The 22998-nt window shown below is 41.6% G+C and overlaps 1 protein-coding gene across 2 annotated transcripts in view; it reads right to left on the bottom strand.

The window, feature by feature from the left end:
- The window catches only part of PLCB2 (phospholipase C beta 2), a 228970-nt gene that overhangs the window by 174644 nt on the left and 31328 nt on the right, over window positions 1-22998 (bottom strand). For both annotated transcript variants that reach the window (XM_069729547.1, XM_069729554.1), the window contains exons 2-3: window positions 12320-12397; window positions 8848-8916 (exon numbers count right to left, since the gene is read on the bottom strand). In XM_069729547.1, the coding sequence (XP_069585648.1) occupies window positions 8848-8916; window positions 12320-12397 (147 nt within the window). The remainder of the gene's footprint in view (window positions 1-8847; window positions 8917-12319; window positions 12398-22998) is intronic.

Raw genomic sequence — 22998 nt, 5'->3', positions numbered from 1 at the left:
GTGTGTTCTGTACTCATTAGAAAATTGGCACTGACTATTAGATTTATCATTGTGTTTGAGGACGTGTCGTTTTCTTGTCGTGTCCCTATAATCTCTATGTACACAGATTTCAGTTTATTCAAGCTTCTCGTAACCGGAGAACAGATTATCTGGTGAATGCGGGCAATCTACAAGCCGGGAATCACAAATCAGCATGTAAAAGGCATTATACCCACAAAGGCAGCTGCTCCAGAGCAGGAGATCTACTTTCTGTGAATTTACCTAGGCGCATTTCCTGTGCAAATGACACCAGTAGTCATATCCTACCATGCAAATCTGTGCAAAGTCCCGCAGACAATCCGAGTTCATGGCATACCCTGCATTTCTATCACTGGGTAATTAAAGAGTTTGAATTTTTTTTTTTTTAATGTCTACTTTATTTTTATGAATGCACCCGGCATGCATCGGCATTGCTAGGATTATACTGTTTGTGCTGTTATTGCTGTTTTCTTACTGTACTGTTATTGCTAAATTTGCTATTAATTAATTAATTAATTAATTAGAAAAAATGCACAGAATGTAAGTGAAATGACATACTTCATCTGACATGACACAAATACACAGTGAGCCCGACCAGTAACTGGTAAATAGTCAATGAACCTCCAGGAAAAGGAGTCGGAATGACTTGGTGTCAGAAATCTGCCCGGGCTCTCAGTACAGTAAGGCAGATGGGTAGAGGAGACACTTAGGCCACGTTCACACGATCAGTATTTGGTCAGTATTTTACATCAATATTTGTAAGCCAAAACCAGGAGTGGAACAATCAGAGGAAAAGTATAATAGAAACATATTTAGCACTTCTGCATTTATCACCCACTCCTGGTTTTGGCTGAGAAATACTGATGTAAAATACTGACCAAAAGAAAGTGGCCTTAGTTGTCTATCTGGATAACAATAAAACACCCCACAAGGTGTCTATATTTTTATATTTTACGACACACGATATGTAATTTCCCTCAAATGTGCCAACATAAACCAGGATGTTAGAATTGTCCTTTAACCCCTTTGCGACATGCGCCGTACTAGTACTGCGCTGCCGGCACTGCATTTGTGCCAGCAGCAGTACTAGTACGGCGCACCGATCACCGCGGTCTCGCACTGAGTGCCGCGGTGATTGGGTGCGGGTGTCAGCTGTATATGACAGCTGACACCCCACAGCAATGCCCGCCGATTGCAGGCATTTAACCCCTCTGATGCCGCTGTCAGTAGTGACATCGGCATAGAGGGGGATCGCGCAGGGACGGGGGCTCCCTGCGCTCTCCCACCGGAGCAACGCGATGAGATCGCGTTGCTCCGGTGATCCGGAAGGAGTCCCCAGATCCAAGATGGCCGTGGGAGTCCTTCCGGGTCATGAAATGACCTGGCTAGCCGGCGCCTGCTGAGAGTTGCTGAGAGCAGGCGCCGGAAAGCCACCTAAACTTGCCTGTCAGATTGTTGATCTGACAGAGTGCTATGAACACTGTCAGATCAACGATCTGATCTAATACAGTGATGTCCCACCCTGGGACAATGGTAGAAAGTAAAAAAAAAATAAAAAATAGAATGTATAAAAAAAAATTAAAAAAAATCCCCAAATAAAGAAAAAAAAAACATTTCCCAGTAAATCCATTTATTTATGTAAATTAAAAAAAAACAATAAAAGTACACATATTTGGTATCGCCGCGTCCGTAACGACCCGCTCTATAAAACTATCCCACTAGTTAACCCCTTCAGTGAACACCGTAAAAAAAAAAAGAAAAACAAGGCAAAAAACATTGCTTTATTATCATATAGGCAAACAAAAAGTGGAATAACACGCGATCAAAACGACGGATATAAATAACCATGGTACCACTGAAAACGTCATCTTGTCCCGCAAAAAAAAAGCCGCCATACAGCATCATCAGCAGAAAAATAAAAAAGTTATAGCTCTCAGAATAAAGCGATGCAAAAACAATTATTTTTTTATATAAAACAGTTGTTATTGTGTAAAAGTGCCAAAACATTAAAAAAATTACATAAATGAGGTATTGCTGTAATCATACTGACCTGAAGAATAAAACTGCTTTATCAATTTTACCACAGGTAGAACGGTATAAACGCCCCCCCTAAAAGAATTTCAGGAATTGCTGGTTTTTGTTCATTCCACCTCCCAAAAATCGGAATAAAAAGCGATCAAAAAATGTCATCTGCCCGAAAATGGTACCAATAAAAACGTCAACTCGTCCCGCAAAAAACAAGATCTCACATGACTCTGTGGGCCAAAATATGGATAAATTATAGCTCTCAAAATGTGGTGATGCAAAAACTATTTTTTGCAATTTAAAGCATCTTTTAGTGTGTGACGGCTGCCAACCCTAAAAATCCGCCAAAAAAAAATGCTATAAAAGTAAATCAAACCCCCCTTCATCACCCCCTTAGTTAGGGAAAAATAATAAAATGTAAAAAAATGTATTTATTTCCATTTTCCCATTAGGGTTAGGGTTAGGACTAGGGTTAGGGCTAGGGTTAGGGTTGGGGTTGGGGTTGGGGCTAAAGTTAGGGTTGGGGTTAGGGTTTCAGTTAGAATTGGGGAGTTTCCACTGTTTCGGCACATCAGGGCTCTCCAAACGCGACATGGCGTCCGATCTCAATTCCAGCCAATTCTGCTTTGAAAAACTAAAACAGTGCTCCTTCTCTTCCGAGCTCTGCCGTGCACCCAAACAGTGGTTCCCCCCAACATATGGGGTATCAGCGTTCTCATGACAAGTTGGACAACAACTTTTGGGGTCTAATTTGTCCTGTTACCCTTGGCAAAATAAAAACGTGAAGGCTAAAATATCATTTTTGTGGAAAAAAATATTTTTTATTTTCATGGCTCTGCGTTATAAACTGTAGTGAAACACTTGTTGGTTCAAAGCTCTCACAACACATCTAGATAAGTTCCTTGGGGGGTCTAGTTTCCAATATGGGGTCACTTGTGGTGGGTTTCTACTGTTTAGGTACATCAGGGGCTCTGCAAATGCAACATGAGACCTGCAGACCAATCCATCTAAGTCTGCATTTCAAACGGCGCTCCTTCCATTCCGAGCTCTGCCATGCACTCAAACAGTGGTTCCCCCCCACATATGGGGTATCACCGTACTCAGGACAAATTGGACAATAATTTTTGTGGTCCAATTTCTCCTGTTACCCTTGGGAAAAAAAATTGCGGGCTAAAACATCATTTTGTGGAAAGAAAAAATGATTTTTTAATTTTCACACCGCTACATTCTAAACTTTAGTGAAACAATTGGGGGTTAAAAGTGCTCACCACACATCTAGATATGTTCCTTAGGGGGGTCTTCTTTCCAAAATGGGGTCACTTGTGGGGGGTTTCCACTGTTAAGGCACGTCAGGGGCTCTCCAAATGCGACATGGGTTCCGATCTCAATTCCAGCCAATTTTGCATTGAAAAGTCAAATGGCGCTCCTTCCCTTCCAAGCTCTGCCATGAGCTCAAACAGTGGTTTATCCCCATATATGAAGTATCAGCGTACTCAGGACAAATTGCACAACAATTTTGGGGGTCCAATTTATCCTGTTACCCTTGGGAAAATAAAAAATTTGGGGCAAAAAGATCATTTTTTGTGAAAATTAATATGAAATTTTTTTTACGGCTCTACATTATAAACTTCTGTGAAGCACTTGGTGGTTCAAAGTGCTCACCACACATCTAGATTACTTCCTTAGAGGGTCTACTTTCCAAAATGGTGTCACTTGTGGGGGGTTTCAATGTTTATGCACATCAGGGGCTCTCCAATCGTGACATGGGCTCCGATCTCAATTCCAGCAAATCTTGCATTGAAAAGTCAAATAGCGCTCCTTCCCTTCCGAGCTCTGCCATGTGCCCAAACAGTGGTTTACCCCCACATATGGGGTATCGGCGTACTCAGGACAAATTGTACAATGAGTTTTGTGGTCCAGTTTCTCCTGTTACCCTTGGTAAAATGAAACAAATTGGACCTGAAGTAAAAATTTTGTGAAAAAAAAGTTAAATGTTCAATTTTTTTTAAACATTCAAAAAATTCCTGTGAAGCACCTGAAGGGTTAATAAACTTTTTGAATGTGGTTTTGAGTACCATGAGGGGTGCAGTTTTTAGAATGGTGTCACTTTTGGGCATTTTCTGTCATATAGACCCCTCAAAGTCACTTCAAGTGTGAGGTGGTCCGTAAAAAAAATGGTTTTGCAAATTTTGTTGCAAAAATGAGAAATCGCTGGTCAACTTTTAACCCTTATAACTCCCTAACAAAAAAAAAAATTATGTTTCCAAAATTGTGCTGATGTAAAGCAGACATGTGGGAAATGTTTCTTATTAACTATATTATGTGATATAACTCTCTAATTTAAGGACATAAAAACTAAAAGTTTGAAAACTGCTAAATTTTCATAATTTCAGACAAATTTTTGTTTTTTTCACAAATAAATGCAAGTCATATCGAAGAAGTTTTACCACTATCATGAAGTACAATATGTCACGAGAAAACAATGTCAGAATCACCAGGATCCGTTGAAGCGTTTCAATGTTATGACCTCATAAAGTGACAGTGGTCAGAATTGTAAAAATTGGCCCTGTCACTTAGGTGAAAACAGGCTTTGGGGTGAGGGGGTTAAGGTTTTGCACTAAAAAAACCCTCCCAATTGTCCCAGATTTAGAGCAAGGGTCCCAAATTTGGGGAGCTGTTCCATTTGTGTCAAGATTTTTGTCCCAACTTCAACTTTGTGTATGTCCTGACCTTAGGACACAGATACAGATGAACACAATGGCAGAGCAGGGAGCCATCACATCCTGCTCTACCGTTGACCGTCTACATAGGAACTGAAGGACCTTCAGGCCACGTAATAAACGTGAGCAGCTTAGCAGAGAAACAGATCACACAGGCAAGTGGGTTGATTGTGATGGACGGGAACTGAGGGGAAATCATATGGTGGGAGTATTATACTGTGTGTGGGCCACTGGGGAATTCAGACTGTGGGGTCATTATACTCTGCTCTGGGGGGGACTGTGGGGCATCACAATGTGGGAGGGGCTGTATACTGTGTGTGGGGGACTGTGCGATCATCATACTGTTGTGGGTGCATCACATTTTGTGGGGAGACTGTGGAATCATACTGTGTGTGGGGGGACTGTGGGACATTACAGTGTTTAAGGGGAGCATCATACAGTGTTCAGGAGCATTATAATGTGTGGTGGGGAATTGTATTGTGGGGGGACTGTGGGCATTATACTGTGCATGGGGGTCTTATGGGGTCTATGAAAGCGGTATCATACCATGTGGGACTAGAAGCAATATATATTTAAAGGACTGGGAAAGTCTAGGGAAATGGCTTAGCATAAACTAAAGTAACAATTTGCCGCCATTTCTCTATTTGTTTAGGAGACAGCCAAAGATAATTTCTGTAATTACAGTGCTATGGACAATGAATTTTCATACATGGCAGCTCCTCCATTGTAAAGGGGCATCTCAGGGCTCTGTGCCCGGGATGGGTGGGGTCGGGCCCCTAGCAATCAGATACTATCAGTCCTGTGAGAGATGATAATTTGCCAACTTGGGACATCCCCTTGAAGTTTACATTCCCCTAGGTCAAACCACTTTTCCAGTATATTATATATAATATTTTTCTGGCGTTCAATTGGGTTTTCCATATTTTGAGGGTTTCGTGAAATTTTTCATTTACCATTTATACAGTTTTTATTATTGTTGGCAGAGCACATCCTCTGTTCACATGATGGCTGGGCATGATCGGGACCGAGAACGAATATTTCTGTGAACAGTCATTGAAGTGATCATTACCCCATGTAAAAGGCCCTTCCACTGAGATGTCAGATTTATATCTGAAAGATCTGTTGCTTCTGCATTATTGTATCAGATGACACTCCTTACTCAGTGTTAGACCCCTTTCACACTTCCCTCTTCCAAATCTGCACAGGATCCGTCAAGACGTTGAAATGACGGATCCTGTGCAGATTGTGGAAAACGTGTGCACTGGGTCCGTCTTTCTATGTGCACCTGTTGTGTATGCGTCTTCGCAGCGGTTTTCCACTGTGAAAACGCATACACAACACAAACCAGTTTAAAAAAAATTAAAAATCGCAATATTCTCACCTACAGACGTTGCCGCACAGTGATGCTCCCGGCAGCTAGCGTTCCTAGTTATACATTGCGAAATCTCCCGAGAGTTCGCAATGTATTACTAGGAAGTAACGCTAGCTGCCGGGAGCATCGGTGACGCTGCGCGGGAAGGCCGGTAGGTGAGAATATTGCGATTGTTTTTAAAATTATTTTTCACATTCTATCTTGTTACTATTGATGCTGCATAGGCAGCATCAATAGTAAAAAGAGAAAGAGAGAGAGCGAGCGAGAATTTCCCTGACAGGAAGTTCTTCCACACATGCTCTCTTTGAAAAGACAGAACCCGTCGCTGGATTCCTGCTATTCACAGGCAGCGACGCATCCTGCGCCCATAGGCTTCCATTGTAGACAGTGACGGGTAGCGCAGGATGAGTCGCTGACCGATTTTCCGACGTGCAGAGAAAACATTCCTCTGAAGGTTTTCTCTGCCCGACGGACCGTTTTTCTTTATGCAAGATCCAGTGAAAGACGGATGAAACGGATGGCCATCACAATCCGACGCTAATACAAGTCTATGGCCGGAGTCACACATGCGAGAAACATGTCCGTGTCTCCCATGTGAAATCCCTCCTCTGGCGCCGACACTCCAGAGCGGAGCGTGCGGCTCCATGTGTTCCTATGCGGCCGCACACTCCGCTTCACAGTGCCGGCGCCAGAGCTTGGATTTCACATGCGAGACACGGACGTGTTTCTCGCATGTGTGACCCCGGCCTATGGGAAAATGCAGGATTCTCAAAAAACGCAGGATTGTCAAAAAACGACGGATTGTGACGGGAGCTGAAAGACGGAAGTGTGGAAGAGGCCTTAACCACAGCTTTCTATTCATTGTAAAAAAAAAACAACTTTTACTGTTCGTGTCTACCTTCAGGACACAAGCCATGAATGATAAAATATTAGTTTAGTCATAGGAGTTTAATCCGCTTCATGATTGGGCCATCTTATCTTACTCCTTTCCTTACCACCCACATTTTTAGGTTAACGGTTGTGAAAAGTATTTCTCGTTCAGATTTTTTTTTTACATAAACAAGTTACATTTTTGTGTCAATTTTATATTTCTTTTTTTTTTATTGCGGAGATCGGGAAAAATGTAAAGAAAAATTGGAAAAATGTGTCTATTTTTCAAAAAATGTTTATCGATGTGAATACTTTTCTGCCCAATGACGACAAATATTCTAGGAGTGATACCTTTATTGGCTAACCAGAAAAGAATATGTTTGCAAGCTTTCAGAGCACAGAGGCTCCTTCTTCAGGCAAGATTAAAAATAGATTAATAAGAAACAAGTACAACATTTAGAGAATACTACAGCAGGACATTTGTTCAGTGGGTGGGCAGAGTGATGCTTCCTAAAGATGAGCCAAGGAAATCAAATTAGGCATTTTCTTACAAATGGAGAGGCAGTGGGAATAATGTTCTTAGTTATCTGGAGTAGGTCAGGTGGAGGTGTGAATTGTATCCATGTAGTGACTCATAAATCCAGGTGTTAAATTGAGTCCTAGTGTCATAGAATTGAACATCTTCATTAGTTTGAATTCCCAGCTGCAGGATCTTCTTGTGCAACCAGCTCACTCTGCATTAACATTTTAGAACATCAGTACAAAGTGAAGCGCGCACCATCCCGGGCATTTACAGTCTATGGGCTATCCTGAAAGGGTTAAGAAGTAGCTGAGGTCTCATTATTATGTGCTGTATAAACTTAATGCTCCTGGTGGTACTAGCTTATGGTGGAACAGGGGAATGAAGGACAGAAACTGGGACACTGATGAGAAAGGTATGGCCAGGGAAAGCTGCAACATACAACAGATCAACTCCCTCTCCCACAGTATCTACAGAGAAGGTTAAAGGTCATCATAACCACATTGTCCACGATTTCTTGTACTTGATTTCAGTTCCTTTTTTCTTCCATCATGAAGGATGTGAAGGAAGAAGATGCTACTGCTAAGCAGCTCTCCGTGCACTTGCAGCATTACCCTAGCTTTGCAGGCAAAGTAGTTAATCCTTTTCTCTTTGGCCAAGTATAAATTGTGATAAAATCATCCTATTTTGCAAAACAAAGTGTCTAAATTATGAAATAGATCCCTCGAACCAAATGAGGCTGGTGAGCTTACTGTAAATATCCATGTCAGAATACTGTAGATCTAATCCTTCATGAAGGTTTGCACTCACTCTCTCCACCCACCTGGCCTGATTGATAGCTCTTCTTTGCCACTGATCTCCTCCCACCTGTCCTGGTTATCTTTTCCTCAGTGCACCGCCTCCCTGCCGCTGTAATCTTTACAGTACAAGCTGAAGTTGTAAGTCAGGCTAGGAGGGAATAGACCAGATCTCTCTCACTCGGAACACTTTTTGTAGCTGGACACATTTTAGAAGCAGGATTATACAGCTGTGGATTTTCAAAGTAAGTACACCAACTTCAGGTCCATTAGATACATTTTTACTAATGTCCGTAGCTAGAAAAATCTGGTGACAGATCCGCTTTAGGGTACCGGTAATGAAAATGTGATTACTAATTTTCAGCAAAAGTAGCCAGCACTACACATCTCATGTTCACTAAGTCTAAAAGTAAAGTTACACAGAAAATGAAGGCAAAAGTAACAAAAATACAGCAAATGTGACAACAGAATGCATCAAGCTCAATACATCTGGTTTCCATTTCCCACCAATGATAAATTGCATACCTTGGGGATTTTGGCATTTTTCCCATAGCGTGTGTCGCGGATACTGGTCAGCTCGATAAATTCTATTTCCTGTAAAAATGATTTAAACAAATTGAAATTAACTTAGAAGTGTCTTAAAGTTCTTTATTCTCTACTAGTATGCCAAATATTTTTTAAAAACAAGAAACTGAGCTGGTTCTCACCATTCCCTCCTCCAGTGCTGCCTCTCGACAGGCTGCAGGGTTTACATCACATGACCGCAGCAGCCAATCACTGAGATTGGACATTGTAGATGCTGTTTATTGTAGCTGTTGGGCTCAGTGATTGCCTGCAGCAGTTACACGCAGTGTAGTTATGACATCACCACTGCAGCAGGTCAATAAAAACTGTGGCAGCAGCGGAGAGGTATGGCTGGAGCCGTAATGTCTATGTGATTGGAGGATGGATTCTGTTTACAGATGCAGCATCTTAAAATCATAATGACATGGTGTCTGCAGCAGTACGGCTTCACATTATGGGCAGGTTCACACACAGAAAAGAACTCATTTTTTTCTCCCCATTTACAGTTTCTTATATTACAGAATTGCAATGCATCTGTTAAAAATTCGGTCAGCGAAAAAAAAAAAATTGCTCATCTGCAGAGCCTGATTGAAGAGCAGAGGTCCGAGTGCAGTCCATTTATTTCACAAACAGTGCTTGGACCAAAAATATGATAGTGTGAACAAGCCCATAATAAGATGTGTGAATGCAGGACACACTGAGCTAAACAGCAGAGCATATTAGCATCACACAATGAGAGACACCAGCACGGCAGCGCTCAACTCCTGCCAAAATTCAGAAGACGGTCTACTCTGAGCATTCTCATCTCACATTATGAGTGATGAGCGGTTGGAGAACCTTTAACTCCAACTTAGAAGTTTCTCGGATTCAGTCAATGGCTGGTGAGAACAGACGAATACACCGGCTTATGAATTCCAACATTCTCCAAAGAATTCTGGAGCTCTTGTTTATTTATGCCCTTCGTGAATATAGGTTTTCCATATACCGGTATATATTTAGACAGTTTATTTGTCAGCTTACTTGTTATGAGCTGCTGGCAGTCAGTATTGGGGGTTCAGTGGCTGGAGGACACATCTTGGAGGAGGACCTTTTTTTTCTTCTCAAGCAAGATGGTGCCAGTGGTGCCTGCGCAACGGCAGCTATTGGATCTCTATGCAAACTGATTTCTGCTACTGCACAGGCAAGGCAGGCACCATTTTCAAATTGACTTTTTTTTTTCCTCTCTCAATTAAATAAGCAAAAGGGATTAAGTGCACAGTAACCATGAGATTTATGCTGCTGGCACCTGCCTGCAGATGCGTTTTTTTTTTTTTTCAAAAACACTTACTGTTTCACTCATTCATTCTCGTTTGGACTATTGTTACTCTCTACTAATCGGCCTCCCGATTACCAAACTCTCCCGCTCCAATCTGTCCTGAATGCGGGTGCCAGGCTCATACTCCTCACCAACCGTTAAACCGATGCCTCTACCCTGTGCCAGTCATTACACTAGTTACCCATCCACTCCAGAATCCAGTACAAAACTACTACCCTCATCCATAAAGCACTCCATGGCTCAGCACCACCCTACATCTCCTCTCTGGTCTCAGTCTACCACCCTACCCGTGCCCTCCGCTCCGCTAATGACCTCAGGTTAGCATCCTCAATAATCAGAACCTCCCACTCCCGTCTCCAAGACTTTTCACGTGCTGCGCCAATTCTTTGGAATGCACTACCCAGGTTAATACGATTAATCCCCAATCCCCACAGTTTTAAGCGTGCCCTAAAAATGCATTTGTTCAGACTGGCCTACCACTTCAACACACTAACTATCCCTGTGTGGCCCATTCAAAAAAACTTAAACCATAATCAGGTTCCTCGCATCATGTTCTCATACACTTTATGCAGTATTAGCCCTCTGTGTCTGTACTGCTACATACTTAGGCTGATAACCGGTTCATGCAGCTTTACATGAACACCCGATCCTTACACTATGGTTGGTCCAAACAACGAAAGCAATTGTTACCGTCCACCTCTCGTGTCCCCCCTTTTCCTCATAGTTTGTAAGCTTGCGAGCAGGGCCCTCACTCCTCTTGGTATCTGTTTTGAACTGTGATTTCTGTTATGCTGTAATGTCTATTGTCTGTACAAGTCCCCTCTATAATTTGTAAAGCGCTGCAGAATATGTTGGTGCTATATAAATAAAATTATTATTATTATTATTTCCAGTGACTGGTTCCCTTAAGGAGCAGAACACTTAATGGAGACTACATTTCAGCATTATCGCCCTTGGGTGCACGAACGCTCTCTAGGTGGCCCATCTGCAGACAGAATCCGTACTCCAATTATATAGATGAGGTGTGCAAATGTAGCCTGAAGAAAGCTAAGCAAGGGGTATAGGAAAATGGGGCATAATCAGCCACTGCTTGACAAATTAAACATCATTTCAGAAAACTGTGCAACTTTTCAACCTTGCTTTTCCTAAGAGACCATGGACCGTGTACAGAGGCAAAGGATTACCGACTCCTAGACGCTCTGCGGGTGGCCTATTGGTACCTCTACGAGGCTCCATAGTCTTGGTACCGTCACACTCAGCAACTTTGCAAAGAGAACGACAACGATCCGTGACGTTGCAGCGTCCTGGATAGCGATCTCGCTGTGTTTGACACGCAGCAGCGATCTGGATCCCGCTGTGCCATCACTGGTCGGAGCTAGAAGTCCGGAACTTTATTTCGTCACCAGGTCGGCGTGTATCGTCATGTTTGACATCAAAAGCAACGACGCCAGCAACGAGCATAGGGCCCCTAGATGTGTGTCGGATCGGTACACTCCGGCTGTTTGACATGGAGCTAACAACCAGCGAGAACGATAAGTGAGTCACCGTTACGTCACTGGATCGCTCCTGCATCGTTCTGGAGCTGCTGTGTTTGACATCTCTACAGCGACCTAAACAGCGACGCTCCAGCGATCGGCTCGTTGTCTATATCGCTGCAGCGTCGCTGAGTGTGACAGTACCTTTAGAGACAATATGGGGCCTGGTAAGATCTTACAAAGTGGGAATAAGGAGGGACACCATTATGAAGCGTAGGGGCTCTGTGCAAAAAACAAACATTTCTAACACCAGATGTTATGGCCAGTATAATAATAAGGCAATAAAATAACGTAGAATAATAAAATATGATAGAATAGTAAAATAATGTGTTAAGCTTCATTTAGATATCCTTCTTGTTGCATGCAGGAAAGAACAGACCATTGTTCATCAGTGTGCTGGATCTGATTTTCTTTTTCTATTTTTGGTCCTTGTGTCCACTCCTGCTATCAGTGTTGTATCCATTTCTTTCAAATGCAAAAAAAAAATTAAAAATGTCTTCTATCTATTAAACAGGATATATGGGAATGAGACTTGGGCAACACTGAAAAATGTACAAAATGTAGTAGATAAGAATATCCTTACTTTGCTCTGGAAAGTCCAGTACAGGTAATAACCCTTCTGGTCAACACGTAGAATAACTGGAGAAGCTATCGACGTTTCCTGTAAGAATGAATAGAAATAAACTTTACATCATTTACATATTATATATGAGAGCCTGCCAATGTCCTGCGCATCTTTACGGTTTTGGCAGAATGGTGTAAATTTCTCAAAAGAACAGCTGAAATCAAGTAAATAGTAATGACTTTAATTTTCTTTCAAATTACTTCATTCCTGAATTATCAGTTCCATTCCAATCATTTAATAATTCCACATAATCTGTAATCTAACTCGTATCCCGGCTGTTTCAGCAGGAGCCTGGCTGTGTGTTACAGCTCGCACTCATCGGTCAGCTCCTGAGCCTGTGCTATACAGCACTAATAACTTCAGTGTATACAGTTGTGTGAAAAAGTGTATTTTCCCTCTTCTTTTGCACGTTTGCCACACTTAAATGTTGCAGATCACCAAACACATTTAACTATTAGACAGAAATAACACAAGTAATCACAAAATGCAGTTTATAAATGAAGGTCTATATTATTAAGGCAAAAAGAAATCCAAACCTACAGGGCCCTGTGTGAAAAAGTGATTGCCCCCTAAACATAACTTATTGGGCCACTCTTTGCAATAACTGCAATCAAACGTTTGCTATAACTGGCAATGAGTCTTTTACAACACTTTGGAGGAATTTTGCCCACTAATCTTTGCAGAATTGTTCTAATTCAGCTACATTGGAGGCTTTGCGAGCATGATTCACCTTTTTAAGGTCATGCCACAACATCTTAATCAAAGTAAGGTCAGGTCTTTGACTAGGCCATTCCAAAGTCTTAATTTTTTTTTTTAAGCCATTTAGAGGTGGACTTGCTGGTGTGTTTTGGATCATTGTCCTGCTGCTTAAGTCAAGTGCGCTTTAGCTTGAGGTCATGAACAAATGGCCGGACATTCTCCTTCAGGATTTTTTTGGTAGACTGCAGAATTCATGGTTCCATTTATCACAGCATGTCTTCCAGGTCCTGAAGCAGCAAAACAGCCCCAGAACCTCACACTACCACCACCATATTTTACTGTTGGTATGATGTTCCTTTTCTGAAATGCTGTGTTACTTCTACGCCAGATGTAATGAGACATACACTTTCCCAAAAGTTCAACTTTTGCCTTGTCCGTCCACAGACTATTCTCCCAAACGTCTCGGGGATCATCAAGATGTTTTCTGGCAAAGCTGAGACGAGACTTTGTTTTTATTGCTCAACAGTGGTTTTCGTCTTGGAATTCTGCCATTCAGGCCATTTTTGCCCAGTGTCTTTCTTATGGTGGAGTCAAGACCAGTGACCTTAACTGAGGCAAATGAGGTCTGCAATTCTTTGAATTTTGTTGTTGGTCTTTTGTGACCTCTTGGATGAGTTGTCGCTGCGCTCTTGGGGTAATTTTGGTCGGCTGGCCACTCCTGGGAAGGTTCACCACTGTTCCATATTTTGACCATTTGTAGATAATGGATCTCACTGTGGCTCACTGGAGTCCCAAAGCTTTAGAAAAGGCTTTAAAACTTTTTCAAGATTGATAGATCTCAATTACTTTATAATTTGTCCCAGGCTTTCTTTGTATTGCAGCATGATGTCTAGATTTTGACGATTTTTTGACCTTCTTAACCCATTATCTACCAATCTCCTTTTTTGGGATGCCTAATCTTTTGCTTCTAGCAACTAAGATTTTATAATTTTTATAATTAGGTCCAATTTTTTGTGTTGTGTTTGTAAAATGAATGTTTTCAAAATAGGAAATCATGTCATTGTCATTTTTAATTGAATATTGGGACGCCCTTTTCTGAAAAATCCGTAAAATGAAAATTTCTAATTTGGCAAGTAATGGGTTAACTTTGTCAGGCAGGTCCTATTTAAGTGATTTATTGATTGAGAACAGGTGTGACAGTAATCAGGCCTGGATGTGACTAGGGAATTTGAACTCAGCCTCCCAAAGATGTGATAAACCACAGTTAATTTAAATTTTAGTGTGGGGGGGGGGGAGGTTGGGGGGTTAATCACACAGGGCCCTGTAGGTTTGGATTTCTTTTTCCCTCTCTTAATAATAAAGACCTTCATTTAAAAACTGCATTTTGTGGATACTCGTGTTATCTTTGTCTAATATTTACATTTCTTCTGTGATCTGAAACCTTTAAGTGTAAGAAACATGCAAAAGAATAGGAAATCAAGAAGGGGCAAACACTTTTTCACACTGTATATGTCTGTGGTTGGGAAGGGGTTACTATCATAAGGTTTTTAGATGAGCATTACTGTGCCTATTAATTTCTTATTATATGTTTAAATTAATAAAAATATGTTTAATATGATATGTTTAATAATATGTCATATGTTTAAAGCAGACTTATAGAGTTAAAGGGATTTCTGAGTTACTTTATTTTTTTCATTTAAATAATAAATAATTTACCAATATAATTGCATATTCGAAAATCCAACAATGGCACATATATAATCCCTGCATTGGATTCCTGAACATTTAAGGGATTGCCTTCAAAAACCCACAGCTTCTCGGCTTTCTGTTTGCTGGGGGTGGGGGAGGAGACTACTGGTGATTGACAGATCGGATCAGCGGCATTGGTGCACCTCTTGCCTAAACTGTGCACTGCCCCATGATGTAACCAGAGGCAGAATTGGAGGAGAACGGTGCCACTAAGGGTGACGGAATCTGTCAGTTTAAGAGTAGTTCTTAAAGGTTAAAGGCTTGCAAGTTCTGAACTCCATACATAGACTGGCCACTGCTAATAGATTTCAAAGGTGGTCGGTAGCCTAGGCAACAAGCAATAAACAATGCATTTAAAAATTCTTAAGAATGGAGAAGATTTTTAAAGACAAGTAAATTACAAAGTTGCTTGTTTTTACAGGACTAAAGGCAACTCTTTTTAAAGTATTACAAAGTTTAACAGCTTTTGATGCTGGATAGAATTGGCAAAACAAAAAATAGAAAATTGCTTTACTCTTTTAGATGACAAGACTCCTTTAACATTCAGACACAGGCAAAAAGCTTCATCTCCAACCTTCTGGTGGGGTGTTTGAGGGGACTGGCTGTTTGGCTCAGTTTATTATTGGCTAAGCCAGCCCACTTGTCTATTTTAGCATCAGCTGCTCCTATCTAGCATGTCACCATCAAAGAGAGGAGAGAAAGCTCCCTGCATATGGCAAAACATCACTGTACACAGGCGAGGCTCTGCTTCTGGAACCACGAGGCATGGCATAAAAACAGTGCATGTCAGAAAAGGAAAGTATATTAGTAAGTTCCTTTATTTGTCATTTCCATTGTTACCATGCTAAGCCTACATAACAGTGCTTGTGCAATAGTAGGTTACACAACTTCATACCACTGCACAGTGCTCACATAATATAATGTCATCTCTGAAATAATGTGGCCGTACTGTGCACAAAGAATATCGCCATGCAGTACTGCAATAATACTGCCCGTTATGCACGTAAAGTACTCACAAAGTATCATCATAGAGAATGGAAATAATACCTCCATCCAGTGCCCTACAGCTGTAGGAGGGGCAATGACTGGGCAATGTCAGAGGTAGACAATTGGTATTGATCACCAGGTTTGTGCTACCCCATCTGACAGCAGTTGCAGAGACCCTGATTCCGGCGATTTCTGACTTACTTTACCTACTGCTGCAGTTGTAATAAAATCCCTGCTTTCTCTGCTGTTGATCCAGCAAAGCTCTGAATGCTGAGCCCTGTATAACCCCGCCCACACCACTGATAGGCTACTTTTTGTGTATAACGCTGCCTGCACCACTGATTGGCAGCTTTCTGTGTACACTGTGTATTGACAGCTGCTAATCAGTGGTGAGGGTGGGGTTATACAGGGCAGGACTAGATGGCATTAGGCATATAGTCTTGTATTGATAATCTCTTGCTGATAAAACACTGAGTTTATTGAAACCAAAGCACACAGCCCAATAAGTGACCCATTGCTGGAATCAGCATCTCTTTACGTGTTAACTTAGAGCAGATGAATGATGACTTCATACAGACCCCAAAGTTCTCTTCCTTCACAACAATCATTAGAAGATGTCTCGATTTAATGTCAACTCTCAGCATAAGTTTCCAACATAGCAACATTTTCTTTTTGAAAACAGAAAGGGGTTCAATTCTACACTTGGTCGTATGCCTGAGAGCCCTTCTTCAACAAATCCCCCCTACACCTCAGATTCAGTCCACTACTCTAAAGAAATGGTCCAGACCACACCACAGACATCAGAGCAGCCAACATCCCAAAATATGGGTCTACAAGGCAGTCTGTCATCTGCCAAATATGATGTAAACTATTTAAACGGTCATATGTTTATTATGTTTCATATGTAAATGAGGGCTCTCAAGTGCACCCTTTGGATCAAGGCATTGTCCCACCCCATCATTATGTTGCATCTCTATTAGCTTGACAGTGTGGGCACTCTCTCATACCTCTCACCCTTCTGGAGACCCCGCTCACAAGCAGATGCTGAAAACACGTGCTCACTCTGGGGAAAATAAGAGCTACAATCAAGCTGTTGACTGACTGAGAGGCCGGAATGGTGCACCAAGGAGCCCTCATTTACATATTAACCCTTTAATGATCAGAGGAATTTTTGTTTTTGCATTTTCACTTTTTGCTCCCCTTCTTCCCAGAGCCATTACTTTTTTTTATTTTTGGGTCAAAATTGCCATGTGAGGGCTTGTTTTTTGAAGGACAAGTTGTACATTTGAATGACACCATTGGTTTTAACATCGTGCACTGGAAAACGGGAAAAATAATTCTAAGTGCTATGAAATTGCAAAAAAGTGCAATCCCACAGTTGACTTGTCATTGTGATTCTCCAGGTCACTATGAGTTCACAGACACCAAACATGTCTAAGTGCTTTTCTATTTAAGTGGTGAAAAAAAAATTCCAAAGTTTGTTTAAAAAATTCTGAGTGCGGCAATACCAAATATGTGTATGTTTGATTTTTTTATTGTTTTATTTTGAATGGGGCAAATAGGGGGTGATTGGAACTTGTATTTTATTTTGTTAATATTTTTAAAAACATTTTTTTTTTACTTTTTGCATGCTTCAATAGTGAGACATGGGAGACTAGAAGCTGAACTTGTCCGATTGGCTCTGCTACATACAGGCGATGATCAGATCACCTGTATGTAGCAGAAATGCTCATTTACTTTGAGTGCTGACGACTGGGCGCCGCTCATAGCAATCTGGCTATGACAACCATAAAGGTCTTCTGGAGACCTCTAGTTGTCATGCCAACCCATCGGTGACCCACGATCATGTGACGGAGTCACCGATGGGCCAGACTTCCAGTGCGCTTGCCAAAAGCGCAAATTAAATGCCGCTGTCAGAGATTGACAGCCGCATTTAACTAGTTAACAGCTGCGGGTGGATCATTATTCCCCCACAGTGAATTCGTCCATGGTACCCTGCACATGCACAGTACGATGACCCTATTGTACCCTTCCATCAATCCCCCTGTCAAAGTAAAGTCAACTTAAGGCCGGTTTCACACGTCCTGATATTTCCGGTACTGGAAAAACCGGTAGCGGAGATATCAGTGTCTGTGTGTGTACTATGTGCGGCACACGTGTGGCAACCGTGTGCCGCATCAGTACCACACAGACTGAAGCCAGGGAAGTAGCGCTACTGTAAGCGCTGTTCCCCTGCATGTGGTGCTGAAGCCGACTGTCATCCCTTCTCCCCTGCTCTGCCGGCAAGCAGTGCGAGCAGGGGAGAATGAATGAATGAGAAGCGGGCACAGGCTCAGTAACTAGCGGTGATGTCACTGAGTCTGTGCTCGGTTGCCGGCATGAACTCCTGTGACCTCAGGACCGTGGGAGAATGCAAGTAATGAGGTCACTGTGACAGAGCTTGTACTGCCGTGATCTCATCACTTGCATTCTCCCACGGTCCTGAGGTCACAGGAGTTCATACATATCATTCATTCCCCAGTAGTTTACAGCCAGGCCGGTCGCATTATCACCACTCCCGGTTGTAAACTGCATTCATTCATTCATTCATTCATTCATTCTCCTCTGCTCGCGCTGCTCGCCAGCAGAGCACGGGAGAATGGATGAAAGCCACATTCAGCACCACACGCAGGGGAACAGCGCTTCCCTGGCAGCCTTCCGTGGACAATGTGCACTGTTCTAAATGTGCACGTGTGTGGCACCTTTTGCGGCCCATGTGTCCAGGTAAAGACGTGCATGTCTGCGTGTTGTGCACACGGATACACGGTCCGTGAAAACACGCTGACATGTGCATAGACACATTCATTTGAATGTGTCTACATGTGTCAGTGTACCGGAGACATGAACCGGCCTAACACAGTATTATGCCCCAATTGTAACCCCCACACAGTCCTCTATACAGTATAATAGGCCTTCATACAGTATAATGGCCTCCACATCCCTCCACACAGTATGGTGGCTTAATACAACCCTCCACACAGTATGGTGAGCTAGTGGGGCCATAAAACAGTATAATAGCACCTACATAGTATGATGGACCCAACACACTAGATAATTTCTTGCATACAGTATAATTGTCCCCACATAGCCCTGCAAATAGCCCCTACACCACATAACCCTGCAAACAGTGTAATGGTCCCCACATAGCCCTGCAAACAATATAATAGCTCCCTACCACACAAAACCCTGCAAACAGTATAATTGCCCCCACATAAACCTGCAAACAGTATAATGGCCTCCACATCCCTCCACACAGTATGATGGCTTAATACAACCCTCCACACAGTATGGTGGGCTAGTGGGGCCATAAAACAGTATAATGGCACCTACATAGTATGATGGACCCAACACACTAGATAATTTCTTGCATACAGTATAATTGTCCCCACATAGCCCTGCAAATAGCCCCTACACCACATAACCCTGTAAACAGTGTAATGGTCCCCACATAGCCCTGCAAACAATATAATAGCTCCCTACCCCACAAAACCCTACAAACAGTATAATTGCCCCCACATAAACCTGCAAACAGTATAATGGTCCCCAAATAGCCCTGCAAACAGTATAATAGCCCCCACCCTACATAGCCATGCAAACAGAATAATTGCCCCCATATAAACCTGCTAACAGTATAATGGTCACTACATAGCCATGCAATCAGTATAATGGCTGCCACATAAACTTGCAAACAGTATAATTGTCCACACATAAACCTGAAAACAGTATAATTATCCCCACATAGCCCTGCAAACAGTATAATGGCGCCACATAGCACTCTTAACAATATAATGTCCCCCCAATTAATGCCCCACATAGCTCTCCAAATAGTAATATTGCCCCCACATAGCCCTTGAAATGGTAGAATGGCCCTCCATAGGCCTCCAAATAGTATGATGTCCTCTGCACAGCCCTTCAAATAGTAAAATGGCTCCCACATAGCCTTCCAAATAATATAATCTTCCCTCACATAGCCTTCCAACTGTATAATGGGCAACACATAGCCCTCCATATAGTATAATGGGCCCCACATTGCCTTTCTTTCAGCATAATGGAACCCACATTGAATTCCATATAGTACAATAAGCCCTGCATAGTTCTTCATACAATATAATGGCCCCCACATATTCCTCCATGCAATATAATGGCCCCCACATATTCCTCCATATAGTATAAAGGGCCCCACATTGTCTTCCATATAGTATAATGAGCCTAACAATATTCTCATTGATTTAAAAAAAGTACTCCCCTCTCCTCGATCTCCTGCTGTTCCAGTCTCTCTTGTGTGTGTTCTGAAGATTTTCACTGCTCGGCACAGGCATGAATTAGAGTAGAAACAACATTGTGCCTGCATGGCTGAGACGTCAGATATTACACGCAGTGAGAGAATGATGGAGGACGGTGCTATTGGCTCCCTTCTCCATGATTGCTTTCAACTGTATTGGCATCCAGGATGTTAATACAGTTGGAAAAGTCATGTGGGGGGGTGAGTGCAAGGCAAGTACCGGCACTGGCACTGGGCCCCCCTGACTCACAGGTTCCATGCTTCTGGGTGACAGATTCCCTTTAACTTTTCCAGGCTGAGTGTAGTTTTTCCCAGGGTAGTGGCCTCCTGCCACCCAAGCTTCCGCTCAGACTGACATCTCACATTGTCCAGCAAACTCCTCAGCATGACCTAGTCTTCATCTTCACAGCCTGCATGGTTTCAGAAATGACCCTCACAGGGCTCTGCAAGATGTCCCACCCTGTAGCTAAACTATCTAATCCTACTACTCTGAAATGACAATGATGTCCTCTGAGCCTTGTATTATGGCCACACACCTCACATATGGGTCCCCTGAAGGCTCACCAGGTGACAATACGCAGCGTCTTAAGCTTGTATAGATAGGAGAACTCTATATCAAAGAATCTAGAAAAATCAGTCCTGTTCATCTAGGAAAAATATACTGAATTAAGAAATGTTTGAAGACTTTCTCTTTCCAATACCTGCACATTGAACAAATCAATATTGGAAAGGGTTCTTTATAGTTAGAGCAGTGAAACTCTATGAAATGCCTAATCACAAGGGTATTAATGGCAAGATACAATAACAGCATTAAAAGAGTGCTAGAAATGTATCTAGTGACAACTTTTGCAGTATTAAAAAATGATGTTTGATCAAGGGAAATCAATTGATTGACTATTTATGCTTTTTGTTTAAATCAAACAGTTCAAAAAAAGAAGAGAAAAGAAGCTTGAAATTGATAGAGTAGTGTCTTTTTTCTCAACCTCAGGTAACTTAATAAAAGTAATTTTCATTTTTTATTTTACTGTTTTAGGTCTCAGTCACCGAGCTTAGAGGAAGTGATCATGACGGTGTCACCGATGTAGCAAAGTAAACAATCGGGACTTGCAATAATAGCAACACTCCAATCCAGAATAGAGCAAGATCTCATATTCCTGGATGTGGCTTCCCAGAGCACAGAGTTTTTGCTTTCTAATTTGCTTGTATTTTCATAGCAAATTAAACTCAAATACTGAGATGACTGCTAAACAAACCACAATTTGTACCGACACATGCTAAAGATCTTCGGTACTGAACCCTTTCTTGCCAGACAAAGTCAATTAATTAGTAACTGTTAATTTTTATTTAATAAATCAATAATGTACAGTAGGTGAAAACAAACAGCTTTGTAATATATCTCATCAGAGAAATCGGCTTATCTCTCCTCTTGGATTGATAGTTCATTCTCAATTCAAGGGTAAAATATGTAAAATCTTTCATACAGATTTTTCCATTACTGAGATAAGAGATGGCAGTTGGTACCTTTAAAATTCTATGGAGAAAAGAGCTAGAGGTAGACACAGACATTCTACTGCAAATTAACCATAGAACTTTATGAGCACCAACTGCCCTCTCTTATCTCGGTAACGGGAGTCTCTACATTCATTGAAGACAAATTTTACCTGTGAACTGAGGATTTTGAGAGAGAATAGTCAGTCCAGGAGTAGAATGAAGCTGCTTTTTCTAATATGAAATATTACACAGTTTCTTACTTTTACATGTACTGCTGATTTATGAAAAACATACAACAAAAAGGCGATTACTCTTTAAGTACTGTACATGTTACATGTTCTTTATGTTGACTACACTGGTGGTACTAAAGGTTCCCGTACGCAGGTTAAAGTTGTCCAAATTTGCTGATTTCAGTAGATCTGGCTTACCTCCCGACTTACCACAAATTAAAAAGTTGTGGAAGAAATGTATAAGGCAGGTGTTGTTTAACCCCTTCATGACCCAGCCTATTTTGACCTTAAAGACCTTGCCGTTTTTTGCAATTCTGACCAGTGTCCCTTTATGAGGTAATAACTCAGGAACGCTTCAACGGATCCTAGCGGTTCTGAGATTGTTTTTTCGTGACATATTGGGCTTCATGTTAGTGGTAAATTTAGGTCAATAAATTGTGCGTTTATTTGTGATAAAAACGGAAATTTGGCGAAAATTTTGAAAATTTCGCAATTTTCACATTTTGAATTTTTATTCTGTTAAACTAGAGAGTTATGTGACACAAAATAGTTAATAAATAACATTTCCCACATGTATACTTTACATCAGCACAATTTTGGAAACAAAATTGTTTTTGCTAGGAAGTTATAAGGGTTAAAATTTGACCAGCGATTTCTCATTTTTACAACGAAATTTACAAAACCATTTTTTTTAGGGACCACCTCACATTTGAAGTCAGTTTGAGGGGTCTATATGGCTGAAAATACCCAAAAGTGACACCATTCTAAAAACTGCACTCCTCAAGGTACTCAAAACCACATTCAAGAAGTTTATTAACCCTTCAGGTACTTCACAGCAGCAGAAGAAACATGGAAGGAAAAAATTAACATTTCACTTTTTAGTCACAAAAATTATCTTTTAGCAACAATTTTTTTATTTTCCCAATGGTAAAAGGAGAAACTGAACCACGAAAGTTGTTGTCCAATTTGTCCTGAGCACGCTGTTACCTCATATGTGGGGGTAAACCACTGTTTGGGCGCACGGCAGGGCTTTGAAGGGAAGGAGCGCCATTTGATTTTTTGAATAAAAAATTGGCTCCACTCTTTAGCGTACACCATGTCACGTTTGGAGAGCCCCCGTGTGCCTAAAAATTGGAGCTCCCCCACAAGTGACCCCATTT

Source organism: Ranitomeya imitator, chromosome 1 (genome assembly GCF_032444005.1).
Source record: "Ranitomeya imitator isolate aRanImi1 chromosome 1, aRanImi1.pri, whole genome shotgun sequence".
NCBI lineage: Eukaryota > Metazoa > Chordata > Amphibia > Anura > Dendrobatidae > Ranitomeya > Ranitomeya imitator.
This window is presented reverse-complemented; position numbering and strand designations above follow the sequence as displayed.